Source organism: Panthera tigris, chromosome A2, assembly GCF_018350195.1.
Source record: "Panthera tigris isolate Pti1 chromosome A2, P.tigris_Pti1_mat1.1, whole genome shotgun sequence".
In the NCBI taxonomy this organism is placed as follows: Eukaryota; Metazoa; Chordata; class Mammalia; order Carnivora; family Felidae; genus Panthera; species Panthera tigris.
Genome location: NC_056661.1, coordinates 20,439,318 through 20,454,049, shown reverse-complemented (window position 1 = coordinate 20,454,049; position 14,732 = coordinate 20,439,318). Strand labels below are relative to the sequence as shown.

Sequence of the window (14,732 nt, the reverse complement as noted above, 5' to 3'; positions counted from 1 at the left end):
CAAGAAGGCCAAGCTTCATCCAAGGTCTAAACTACCACCTTGGGTGTCCCTCTAATGGCCGGGGGTCTTGAGAACCGGAGGTGTCTGGACCTGTGGGTGTTGGGCAACAGACAGCCTGAGGCAGAAGAAATCAATGAGACATAGGATGGGATTCCACAGAGAGGATCTCCTTTAGCAGCCAGGTCTGTGGCTAGAGTCGGCCTGGATTGGTGGAGACACCCAGAGCTCCTCAGCAGAGGTGAGGCTGTAGGTGGGGCTTTCCGAGTCAGACCTCTCAAACCCTCACAGAACATCACAGAACTTCCCTTCTCTTCCCCATCATCGAGAATTGAGCTGGAGAAGGAACTCTCCCTGAGAATACACCGAAACACTAGAAGTAGGGATGGGTGGGGGAGGGGGAGACGCTTGTAGCCTTGGGGCAGGAGTGGTCCTGAGCACACTCTGGGGGACTTTGTATCTCCATTCTTGCTCTTTCCCCAAGTGACATTGTGTCCCCAAGAGATATTGCCCTAGGCCTGATCAACAAAGAAATATACTGACCTTCAGACTGGCCCAGCATACTAGGCCCCTAAGAAGATAGTTCAGCAAGTAAGGGCCCATCTCCTACTGGTCCCTTGCAGCTCTGAAAAAGGATTCCCAGGTGGCATTTCATTCTTGCTCCCAGGATGCTCACCCCATGCTCTCAAGCCCCTCACCTGATACATCTCCAATTTCAGTTCTGATTCCACCATTCAGGGCCTCCATCCTGCCTTGTCTTCTGCTTCTCTCTGTCCCACATGGCAAACCCAAAATGAGATGGCGCTGTGCAATTACAAGATTTGCAGTACAGATACAGTAATTAAGATAGTGCAGTATTGTTGAAAGAATAGATCAATGGAACAGAAGAGAGAGCCCAGAAATAGACTCACACAAATATAGTCAACTGAACTTTGAAAATGGAGCAAAGACAATCCAATGGAAAGGTTTTTTTCAATGAATGATGTTAAAAAACAACATCCACATGCAAAAAAGGTGAAGCTAGACACAGACCTTACACTTTTTACAAAATTAACTCAAAATGGATCACAGAAGTATAATACTCCGAGAGCCGTGAAAGAATTGATAAGCTGGACCTCATTAAAATAAAAGCTTCTGTTCTGCAAAAGACAGTGGTTATGAGAAAAGAAACCACAAACTGGAAGAAAATGTTTGCAAAAGACAGTTGATATAGATTTGTTATCTAAAATGTACAAATAACCCTGAAAACTTAATAATAAGAAAATGAACAACTCATTAAAAATGAAGAAAAGACCAAGCAGGCACTTCACCAGAAAAGAGGTACGGATGGCAAACTAGCATATGAAAAGATATTCGACATACATTATTAAAGAATTGAAAATTAAAACAATAATGAAATAACCCTACACATCTATTAGGAAGTCAAAAATCCAAAACACTGACAACACCAAATGCTGGCTAAGATGTGGAGCAACAGGAATGCTTATTCAATGCTGGTGGGAATGCTAAATGGCACAGCCACTCTGGAGGACAGTTTGATGGTTTAATACAGAACCAAACATAGGCTCCCTATATGATCCAGCAATTCAGCTTCTTTGTATTTACTCAAGTGAGTTGAACACTTATGTCTACACAAAAATCTGCATATGAATGTTTACAGCAGTTGTATTCACAATTGTCAAAAGTTGAAGGCAACCAAGAAGACTTTCCAATGGGTAACTGATAAACTTACTGCGGTACATCCATACCACAATGGAATATTTAGTGATAAAAAGAAACAAGCTGTCAAGCCACAGAAAGACATGGAGGAATTTTGAACTTAAATCTGAAAAGGTAACATATTGCATGATTCCAACTATATGACATCCTGGAAAAGGCAAACTATGGAGACAGTAAATGGTTGGCAGGTGTCTGGTGGAGGGAATGAGGGATGAACAGGTGAAACCATAGGAGCATTTTATTCTGTATACTATAAATGCAGATACATGAAATTATGTATTTGTCAAAAACCAGAGAACTACAAAACACAAAGTGAGCTCTGATGTAAACCATGGGCTTTAGTTAATAATAATGCAGCAATACTGGTTTGTCAATTGTAATAAATGTACCACGCTAATACAAGATGTTAATAATAAGCTAAACTGTGTGCAGCAGGATGAGGAGCAGGGAGCCCATGGGACTTCTATTTTCTGCTCAATTTTTCCATAAACCTAAAACTGCTTTAAAATGAAAGGCTGTTAATATAAAAAATAAAAGGCATAATGACTAGAACAAAAGTACTAAAGCTGTCTGCATTTGTAAACAGCTTGATTGTGTACATAGAAAGTCATTAAGTATCTACTTGAACACCTACTTGAATATGTGAGTTTAGTACAGTCATGGGATATAATGTCAATATACAAAAATCAATTGTCCAAAGAAGATATATAAATGGCCAACAAGCACATGAAAAGATGTGCAGCATCACTAATCATTAGGGAAATGCAAATCAAAACCATGATAAGATATCACTTTGTATCCATTAGGATATGAAGGCTTTTCTGAAAAAAAAACAACAAACAAAAAAACCCAAAATAGCAAGTGTTGGCAAGGATGTGGAGAAATTGAAAAGTTTGTGCACTGCTGGTAGGAATGCAAAACGGTACAGCTATTGTAGAAAATTGTATGGCAATTCTCAAAATATTAAAAATGGAATTACCATATGACCCAGCAAGTCCAGTTCTGGGTATACACCCAAAAGAAGTGAAAGGAGAAATTCAACAGATAGTATGGCCCATGGTTATAGCAACATATTCACAATAACCAAAAGGTGGAAGCAACCCAAGTGTCCATTGATAGATGAATGCATAAACAAAATTAGCACATATGGAATGTTATTCTGCCCTCAAAAAGAAGGAAACATCAACATATTTATAATATGAATGAATCCTGAGGACATAATGCTAAATGAAATAAGCCAGTCACAAAAAACAAATACTATTATGATTCCTCTTATATGAAACTTCAAGAGTAGCCAAATTCATAGAGACAGAAAGTAGAATGGTGTTTGCCAGGGGGAGGGGGAGGAGGGAATGGGAAATTAATGTTTAATGGATACAGAGTCATGTGGAGAAGATGAAAAAGATGGATGGTGGTGATGGTTACATAACAGCATGAATGTATTTAATTCCATAGAAACATTCTCTTAAAAATAGTTAAAAGGGCAAATTTTATGTCATGTATATTTTACCACAGTAAAAAAGTAAATTATAACTAACAAAAAACTGGAAAATGAAATTAAACTTAAATAAGCATTTCCAATAGCATCAAAAAAAAAATCAAATGCCTAAGAAACATAAATAGAAGATTTCCATGCTGAAAACTACACAACATTGCTGAGAGAAATTAAAGAAGACTGAAATAAATGAAAAAATATGCCATATTCATGAATTGAGTGACAATATTGCTAAGATTACAGTTTCCCACAAATTGATCTATATATTCAATACAATCCCAAACAAAATTCCAGAAGATTGTTTTTGTGCAACTTAAAAGGCTGATTCTAAAACCTATGTTGAAAAGCAAAGGACCTAGAACAGCCAAGACAGTCTTGAAAAAAATCAAATAAAATTGAAGAGCTTACCTCACCTGACCTCAAGCTTTACTAGAAAGCTACAGTAATTAAGACAATGTGGTGTTTATTAAGATAAATAGATCAATGAAACAAAATAGAATCTGGAAAGAGTCTCACCCATTTGTGGTCAACTAGTATGATCTAAGTCCTAAATGTAAAAGCTAAAAATAAAGTTTCTAGGAAACAAAAAAAAAGGAATGTAGTGATATCCATGAAAATGACACAGTGGATGGCTCCTAGGCCCATTCCTCCATAGAAACATCAAAAAGTCAAACAAAAACTATCAAAACCAACTTTGTCAGAACTCTACAAAACAGTCAAAAGTTTACAGCAACCAAATGAATGCTGATTAAAGAAAAAGGCAATTTAAAAACAGTAGGAAGACTTTGTGGAATTTTTACTTGCCATTGTCCCATCCCTCCTCTTCAGAATGAGGGCTGTCTTGCAGATGGCAGCCCATATCCCCAGTGTGGGACCTGGTTACTGATTCCAGAGCAGAGCAGACCATAGAATCATGTTTGCTGGTCTAATCTGTCTGGGTGTTACCTGAAGGACTAATGCAAGGCACCTGCCTTCGGTTTGCCAATCTCAGAGCTCATTTGGGGTGGAAAAGCAGTAAGCGTTCCTGGAACAATGTAAGGCAAATGAACAACCTCAGCTGTTTGGGGGAAAAGATTATATATTAGGCACGCAACAGAGTACTAAAAGCCTCATGGGAAAATCTGGGTGTAGTTTCCTTCAGAAATTAAGGCATTCAAAGTGCCTATGTGTACTGGGAAATTAAAAAAGCCATGTTCATGACCAGGGCAAGACTTATGCTCAGAAGACACCTGCAAAGACCTAAATCTTTCATCCCTGTCTCATCCCTAAGCTGTTTGGAAGCAAAGACTAAGGCAGATGGCCAGGCTAAATGGCCTGGCTAAGTGTTGAGGGAGTGTCCCAGTGCAGAATCAACTTGCAAAAAGTAGAAGAGTTCTTTTTTCTTCTCTCTCTTGGAATTCAAGAAATTTTCCAATAAATCACTAGCTGAACACAGGTAAAGGAAGACAGACTTCAGAGACCACACATTAAAAAGAACATAGACTTGGGGAGCTTGGGTGGCTAAGTCGGTTGAGCATCCAACTTTGGCTCAGGTCATGATCATATGGTTCATGGGTTCAAGCCCCATGTTGGGTTCACTGCTATCAGCATGGAGCCCACTTTGGATCCTCTGTCCTCTTCTCTCTTTGCCCCTACTCCATACACATGCATGCACACACACACACTCTCTCTCCCAAAAATACATAAACATTTAAAAAAGAACACAGACTTAATAATTTAGAAAAGTCACTAACCAAACAACCATAGCCCACAACAAGCCACAAAAACACAACTTGGGAAGAGAGAAGATTCTGACTTCCAGAGTTGCCACATTATAATCAAAATGTCCAGTTTTCAACAAAAAGTTACAAAACATGTGAAGAAACAGGAAAGTATGACACATTCACAGGAGAAATGACCAGAAATTGTCCCTGAGGAAGCACAGACATTGAGCCTACCAGAAAAATAATCTAAATCAACAGTCCTACATATTCTCAAAAAGCTACAGGATATCAGGGACAAAGAGTTAAAGGAAACTGGGACAACAATGTATGAACAAATAGAGAATATTGATAAAGAAAAATAAATTATAAAAAGGAACCAAATAGAAAATCTAGAGTTGAAATGTACAGTAACCAAAATGAAAACTACTAAAAGGTAGTTTTCAGCAGATTTCAGCAGGCAGAAGAAAGAATCAGTGAACGTGAAGATAGGACAATCCAGTCTGAGGAGAATAAATAAAAGAAGAATGAAGAAAGGGGAACAGAGCTTAGGAGAGTGAGACACCATCAAAAGTACTAAAATATGCATAATGGGAATCCCAGATTAAGAGGACAGAGAGTAAGGGGCAGACAGAATATGTGAAGACACAGTGCCTGAAAACGTCTCACATTTAATAAAATACAATAATCTAAATATCCTAAAAGTTCAATGAACTCCAAGAAGGATAAACATAAAGAAACCCACACTGAGGCACTTTATAATTAAATTGTCTAAGGCCAATGACAAAAAGAGAATCTTAACATTAGCCAAAGAAAAATTCATCATGCATAAGAGACTTAGTAAAATTAATGGATTTCTCATTAGAAATCAGGGAGATGAGAAGGGAGTGGGATATTTTTAAAGAGCCCCTAAGAGACTTTAGATTCAAAGACAGAAAGGTTGAAAGTAAAAGGATGAGGGGTGCTTGGGTGGCTCAGTTGGTTAAGCGTCTGACTTCGGCTCAAGTCATGATCTCACAGTTTGTGAATTCAAGCCCTACGTCAGGCTCTGTGCTGACAGCTTACTCAGAGCCTGAAGGCTGCTCTGGATTCTGTCTCCCTTTCTCTCTGCCCCTCCCCCGCTCACACTGTGTCTCTGTCTCTCTCAAAAATAAACAAGCATTAAAAAAAAAAAAAGAAAGTAAAAGGATGGAAAGACAGATTCCATGCAAACAGTAAACAAAAGAGCTGTAATGGCTGTACTATTACTATTTTAAAAAGAGAGATCTTGGGGTGCCTGGGTAACTCAGTCAGTTAAGCGTCCAATTTCGGCTCAGGCTGTTGCATTGGACTCTGTGCTAACAGCTCAGAGCCTGGGGCCTGCTTCAAATTCTGTGTCTCTTTTTCTCTATGGCCCTTCCCCACTTGTCCTCTCTCTCTCTCAAAAATAAATAAAAACAATTTAAAAAATGAAAAAAAAAAAAGAGAAAGATCTCAAACAGAAAGGGGACAAAAATGTCAACCAGCAATACTATATTCAGCAAAACTGTCCTTCAAGAATGAGGTAAAAATAAAGACTGTCCCAGACCAACAAAATCTGAGGGAGCTTTTCACCATTAGACATGCCTTATGAGAAGTACCAACAAGAGTTCTTTAAGTTGAAATGAAAAGACATTAAACAGGAACATGAAAGCATATGAAAGTATAAATCTTACTAGTAAAGGTAAGTATAAAGACAAATACAGAATACTGTCATACTGTAATGGTAATGTAATGGTAATGTAAATCACTTTTAACACTGGTGTAAAAAGTAAAGTACAGAAGTATTAAGAATAACTATAAACGGGCGCCTGGATGACTCAGTCAGTTAGGTGTCTGACTTCAGCTCAAGGCATGATCTCACAGTTCGTGGGTTCGAGCCCTGAATCAGGCTCTGTGCTGGCAGCTCAGAGCCTGGAGCCTACTTCAGATTCTGTGTCTCCCTCTCTCTCTGCACCTCCCCCACTCACACTCTGTCTCTCTCTCAAGGACAAATTTTTAAAAAAATTTTTTTAAAGAATAACTATAAACAAAGTTGTTAATGAAAGCACAAATTTTTAAAAAAGTAAAATCTAGGGCACCTGGGTGGCTCAGTCGGTTAAGCGGCAGACTTGGGCTCAGGTCATGATCTCACAGTTTGTGGGTTTGAGCCCTGCGTTGGGCTCTGTGCTGACAGCTCAGAGCCTGGAACCTGCTTCAGATTCTGTGTCTCCCTCTCTCTCTGCCCCTTCCCTGCTCACATGCGCATGCGCACTCTCTCTCTCAAAAATAAACATTAAAAAAAATTTTTTTTTAAGGTAAAATCTGACATCAATAACAAAACATGTGTGTGGGGGGGATAACATGTAGAGTTTTTATATATGATTAAAGTTAAGTTGTTACAGCTTAAAATAGACTGACATACCTATAAATTGTTTGATGTAAACCTCACAGTAAGCACAAAGGAAATAACCCAAAGTAGGTACACAAAAGATAAAGAGAAAAGAATCAAAGCATATCACGACAAAAAAATCCCTTCAAATCACAATAAAGACAAGAGAGTAAGATAGGAATAAGAGAGCTACCCAAAAGACATAAAACAATTAACAAAATGGCAAGAGTAAGTCCTTACCTATCAATAATTACTTCAAATATAAATAGACTAAACAATCCAATCAAAAGACATATCGTGGATGAATGGATTTACACTTGATCTTAGCCAAAAGGCCAAGAAGCATGGGTGAATGGATTTAAAAACAAAGCTGGGGCACCTGGGTGGGTTAATTGCTGAGCATCCAACTCTTGATTTTGGCTCAGGTCATTATCTTAAGGTTCAGTTAGTGAGTTTGAGCCTTGTGTCAGGTTCCACACTGACAGAGCAGAGCCTGCTTGGGATTCTCTCTCTCCCTCTCTCTCTGCCCCTAACCCCCTCAAAATAAACAAATTAATTTAAAAAAAAAAGGAAATCCTTTAAAAAAATAAGAAAAAAAAAAAAACAAACAACAAACAACACGCTGTCTACAAGTCACCTTAGATTTAAGGACACACATAGGCTACACATGAAGGGATAGAGGAAGATATTACATGCAAATGGGAACCAAGAGAGTAGCAAAGAAGGTTATTGTATAATGATTAAAGGGTCAATGCAACAAGAATATATAACAGCTTGAAATATGCGTACACTCAACATCAAAGCACCTAAGTATACACAGCCAATGCTGGCAGATATAAATGGAGAAATACACACCAATACAATAAAATAGTAGGAGATTTTAATACCCCACTCTCAGTAATGGATAAATCATCCAGACAGAAAATCAATAAGGAAACAGAATTGAACAACACTATAGATCAAATGGCTCTAACAGGCCTATGTAAAACATTCCCCCCAACAGCAGCAGCATATTCATTTTTCTCAAGGGCACATTTTTTTCTCCAGGATAGATCATATGCTAGGTCACAAAACAAATCTTAATAAACTTAAGAAGAGTGAAGTCATTCCAAGTATCTTTTCTAATCACAATGCAATGAAAATAGAAATCAATAACAGAAAGAAAAGGGGGAAATTCACTAATACATAGAAATTAAACAACAAACTCTTAGCCGTTGAGCCAAAGAAGAAATAGAAAAGGAAATTAGAAAATATATTCATAAACAAACAAAAGTGAAAATACCTTATACCAAAACTTGTAAGATGTAGCAAAAGCAGTTGTACAAAGGAAATTTATAGCAACAAATGTCTATCTAAAATAGAAGATTTCAGGGGCCCCTGCCTGGCTCAGTGGGTACAGTATCTGACTTTTGATCTCACAGTTGTGAGTTCAAGCCCCACACTGGGCACGGAGCCTACTTAAAAAATAAAAATAAATAAGTAAATAAAAATAGGAGATTTCAAACAACCTAACTTTATACCGCAAAGAACTAGAAAAAGAACAAACTAAACCCCAAATCGGTAGAAAGAAAAAAATAAAGCAGAAATAAATGAAACAGAGAATACAAAAACAATTTAAACATTGATAAAATTAAGGGTTGATGGACTAAGAAAAAGAGAGAAGATTCAAATAAATAAAATTGTGAGTAAAAAAGGAAACTTTACAATTGATGCTACAGAAATAAAAAGAATCATAAGGGACTATTATGAAAAACTATATGCCAACAAACTGGGCAATGCAGCAGAAGTCAAAAAATTCCTAGAAACACATCATCTATCAAGACTGAATCAACAAACAGAAAGCCTGGACAGACCAATAACAAAAAGGAAGGCTAAAGCTGCAATCAAAACACTCCCAACAACAGAAGACATGAATACACATTTTTCCAAAGAAGACATCCAGATGGCTAACAGACACATGAAAAGATGCTCAACATCACTCATCATCAGGGAAATACAAATAAAAACCACAATGAGATACCACCTCACACCTGTCAGAATGGCTAAAATTAACAACACAGGAAACAAGTGTTGGCAAGGATGTGGAGAAAGGGAAACCCTCTTGCACTGTTGGTAGGAATGCAAACTGGTGCAGCCACTCTGGAAAACAATATGGAGGTTCCTCAAAAAGTTAAAAATATAACTATCTTAGATCTAGCAATTACACTACTAGGTATTTACCCAAAGGACACAAAAATACAGATTCAAAGGTGTACATGGATCCTGATGTTTGTAGCAGCATTATCAAAAATAGCTGATCTATGGAAAGAGCCCAAATGTCCACTGACTAATAAATGGATAAAGAATAAGTGGCATATATGCAATCGAATATTAGCCATCAAAATGAATGAAATCTTGCCATTTGCGATGATGTGGGTGGAGCTAGAATGTATTATGCTAAGTGAAATAAGTCAGTCAGAGAAAAACAATACCATATGATTTCACTCATATGTGCAATTTAAGAAACAAAACAGATGAACATACAGAATGGGGGACAAAAAAGAGGGAAACAAACTGTAAGAGACTCTTATGGATGGAGAACAAACTAAGGGCTGATGGAGAGAGATGGGTGGGGTATGGGATACATGGGTGATGGGTATTAAGGACGGCACCTGTTCTGATGAGCCCGGGTGTTGTATGTAAGTGATGAACCACTGAATTCTACTCTTAAAACTAATACTGCACTGTATGTTAACTAACTAGAATTTAAATAAAATTTTGAAAAAAAAAACACCCACTCTCAACAAATAAAAGTCTAGGACCAGATAGCTTCATGGGTGAATTCTACCAAACATTTAAAGAAAAATTAAAAACAGTCCCCAAACTCTTACAAATTAGAAGAAGAGAGAACACTTCAAATTCATTTTATGAGGCCAATACTACCCTGATACAAAAGTCAAAAACACCACAAGAAAACTTCAGGCCAATATTCTTGATGAATATAGATGCAAAATCCCTCAAGAAAATACTAGCAAACCAAATTTATTAGCTCATTAAAAGGATCATACAAAGTGACCAAGTAGGATTTATCCCTAGAATACAAAGATCCCAGAGATCTGGGGGCTCAATCGGTTAAGCATGTGACTTGATTTTGGCTCAAGTCATGATCCCAGGGTCATGGGATCGAGCCCCATGTCAGGCCCCCCCGCTGTGAAGCCTATTTAAGATACACTCTCTCTTTCTGCTGCCCCTCTCCTCCACTCCCATTCTCTCTCTCTCTCAAATAAAAAAACAAAACAAACAAAAAGATCCCAACAAACGCAAATGAATCAGTGTGAGATACCACATTAACAGAACGAAGGATAAAAATCACATGATCATCTCAAGATGCAGAAGAACATTTGACAAAACTCAACACCCTTTTGTGACTGAAACAAAACCACAACTCTCAACAAATTAGGTATCGAAGGAACTTACGTCAGGGGTACGCAGACGGCTCAGTCAGTTAAGCAACCTACGCTCAGGTTCATGAGTTCAAGCCCTGCATGGGCTTCTCTATCTCTCTCTCTCTCTGTCCCTCCTCCATTCTTTCTCAAACATAAATAAACATTAAAAAAAAAAAAGACGCTTATTTAGAAGGAACATAATAAAGGACATTTACGAAAAGCCCAAAGTTAATAGCATACTCAGTGGTGAAATCATACTCAGTGGTGAAAAGGTGAAAGTTTTTTCTCTAAGATTTGGAGCAAGGAATGGGTGTCCACTCTTATCTCTTCTATTCAACATAGTACCAGAAGTCTTACTCAGAGCAATTAAGCAAGAAAAATTTTAAAAACTCTAAATCCAAAAGAAAAAAGTAAAATGATCTGTTTGCAGATGTCATGATCTCATATGTTAAAAACCCTAAAGATTACACACACACACACACACACACACACACACACACACACACACAAAACCTGTTAGACCTAAACACTTTCAGTAAAGTTTCAGGATGCAAAATCAACAAACAAACAAAACTCAGGTGTATTTCTTTGTTTTTTTAAATTTTTTTAATGTTTACTTTTGAGAGAGAGACAGAGTGTAAGGGGGGGGGGTGAGGGGGAAGAGAGGGAGACACCGAATCAAGAGCAGGCGCCAGTGTCTGAGCTGTCATCATAAAGCCTGACACGGAGCTGGAACCCACGAACTGTGAGACCATGACCTGAGCCGAAGTCGGACACTTAACCAACTGAGCCACCCAGACGCCCCAATCAGTTGCATTTCTATACACTAACAATGACCTATCTGAAAAGGAAATTAGGAAGACAGTACCATTTACAATAACATCAAAAAGAATAAAATACCTGGGAATAAACTTAACCAAGGAGGTGAAAGACTTGTACACTTTAAACTATAAAACACTGATGAGAGAAATTAGAGACATAAATTAATGGAAGAATACCCCATGTTTATGGATTAGAAAAATTAATGCCATCAAAATGTCCATATGATCCAAAATAATCTACAGATTCAATTTAATCTCTATCAAAATTCCAATGGCATTTTTTTTTTTACAGAAATAACAAAATTCATTTGGAACCAAAGAAGACCCCAAATAACCAAAGCAATTTTGAGCAAGAAGGATAATGCTGGAGGTATCCTATTCCTTGATTACAGACTATATTATAAAGCTCCAGTAATCAAACAGTATGGTACTGACATAATAATAGACATATAGGTCAGTGGAACTGAAATAGGGAGCCCAGAAATAAACCCATGCATATATGATCAATTGGTCTTCGACAAGGGTGCCAAGAATGCACAACAGGGAAAAAAACAGTCTCTTCAACAGGTGGTAATGGGAAAATTAGACTTCCACATGCAAAAGAAAGATATTGTACTTTTATTTCACACCACATATAAAAGTCAACTCAAAATGGATTAAAGACTCAAATGTAAAAGCTAAAACAATAAAACGTTTAGAAGAAAACATAGGGAAAACCTTCTAGACATTGGACTTGGTATGATTTCTTGGATATGAACAAAAGCACAGGCATTTAAAAAAATACATAAGTGGGACTCCACCAAATTAAAAAGCTTCTTCACAACAAAGGAAACAATCAACAAAATGAAAAAGCAACTTATGGAACAGGAGAAAATATTTGCAAACCATCTATCTGGTAAGGGGTCAATATCCAAAAAATATAAGGAACTCCTACAACTCAGTAACAACAAACGAACAAACAAACAAAAAAACCAAATAGGTAAAGGACTTGAACACACATTTCACCAAAGACGACATACAAATGGCCAATAGGTAAATGAAAATGTGCTCAACATCACTCATCATCAGGGAAATGCAAATCAAAACCGCAGTAAGATATCTCCTTACACCTTTCAGAATGGCTAGAATCAAAAAGACAAGAAACAAGGAGCACCTGGTGGCTCAGTCAGTTAAGCATCTCTCAGTTTTGGCTCAGGTCATGATCCCATGGTTTGTTGGACTGGACCCTGTAGGGCTCTGAGCTGACAGTGTGGAGCCTGTCTAGGATTCTCTCTCTCCCTCTCTGTCCATCTCTCTCTCCATCTCTCTCTCTCTTTATCTCTCAAAAAAAAAAAAAAAAAAAAAAAGACAAGAAACAAGTGTTGGTGAGGATGTGGAGAAAAAGGAAGTCCCATACACTTGTGATGGGAATGTAAATTGGTGCAGCCACTGTGGAAAACAATAGAGTTTCCTTAAAAAATTTTAAAATAGAATTACGATATGATTAATTCCACTACTAGATATTTATCCAAAGAATATGAAAACACTAATTCTAAAAGATATATGCACTTGTATGTTTATTGCAGCATTATTTACAATAGCAAAGATATGGAAGCAACCAAGTTGCCTATCAATAGATGAATGGACAAAGAAGATGTGGTCTATATGCACAATAGAATATTACTCAGCCATAAAAAAGAATGAGATCTTGTCATTTGCAACAACATGATTGGACTTAGAGTACATAATGCTAAGTGAAATAAGTAAAAAAGAGAAAGACAAATACCATATGATTTTACCCACATGTGGAATTTAATAAACAGAACAAATAAAAAACAGAGAAAAGAGACAAACAAAAAACCAGACTCTTTTTAATGTTTATTTATTTATTTTGAGAGAAAGAGAGCGAGTGAGCAGGGGAAGGGAAGAGAGAAGAGAGGGAGAATCCCAAGCACACGCCACGCCATCAGTGCAAAGTCTATCGTGGGACTTGATCCCACAAACCGTGAGATCATGGCCTGAGCTGAAATCAAGTGTTGGACGCTTAACTGACTGAGCCACCCAGGTGCTCCCCCGAAACCAGACTTTTAAATACAGAGAACAAACTGATGGTTGCCAGAGGGGAAATGGGGGGTGGTGGTGGTGGTGGGTGAAATAGATAAAGAGGATTAAGAGTACACTTATCATGATGAGCACTGAGTAATGTATACAGTTGCTGAATCATCGTGGGGGGTGAGAAAAAACAGAATTGTTGAATCATTATGTTGTGCAAAGTAATATAACACTATATGCTAATTATACTTCAGTTGAAAAAAAAAAAGAAAGAAAACGTGACATATATCCTATCACACACTCACAGTGGGATATTAGTGGCCATAAAAAGGAAGGAAATGCTGTCATTTGCAACACGAATAAACCTGGAGGACATTATGCTAAGTGAAATAAGCCAGATACAGAAGGACAAATACTGCATGATCCCACTTTTATGAGAAATCTAAAATAGTCAAATTCAAAGAGAGTAGAATAATCATTACCATAATGCTTGGGAGAAGTGGCGGCCAAAGCGTACAAAGTTTCAGTTATGTAAGATGAGTAAATTCTGGAGATCTGCCACACAACATAGAGCCCATAATGAACAATACTGTATTGTATACTTAAATATTAGCTAAGAAGGTAGATTTTTTTTTTTTTTTGCCAAGGGCTCTTAGCAAAAAAGAAAAAAATTTTAATTTAGTAAATAAAGAGAAAGGAAGGAATCTTTTGGATGGCCTTGATTTCAGTGATGGTCTCATGGGTGTAGACTTATCTCCAAACTAATGGTATTGTATACATTAAATATGTACAGCTTTCTGTATGTCAATCATGCCTTGAAAGAGTGGCTTTAAAAAGAATTATAAGAGGGGCTCCTGGGTGGCTCAGTTAGTTAAGTGTCAGACTCTTGGTTTTGGTTCAGGTCATGATCTCTCTGTTTGGGAGTTCGAGCCCCGCTGTCAGCACAGAGCCTGTTTGGGATTCTCTCTCCCCCTCTCTCTCTCTGCCCTTCTCCCACTCATACTCACTCATTCTCTCTCCTTCTCTCAAAATAAATAAGTAAACTTAAAAAATTGTTTTTAATAAAAAGAATTCTAAGTATACTATGAACAATTATACTCCAACAAATCGGATAATATAGATGAATTGGACCCATTCATAGAAACACACAAATTA

At 37.4% G+C, this 14,732-nt stretch overlaps 1 protein-coding gene across 1 annotated transcript in view; it reads right to left on the bottom strand.

Moving 5' to 3' along the window:
* Positions 1–759, bottom strand: part of LOC102952243 (IQ domain-containing protein F5-like) — a 31,559-nt gene extending 30,800 nt beyond the window's left edge. Inside the window, exon 1 of the mRNA XM_042979052.1 lies at positions 696–759. Coding sequence (XP_042834986.1) covers positions 696–744 — 49 coding nt within the window. The 5' untranslated portion in view covers positions 745–759. The remainder of the gene's footprint in view (positions 1–695) is intronic.
* Between the last annotated feature and the right edge of the window lie 13,973 nt (positions 760–14,732).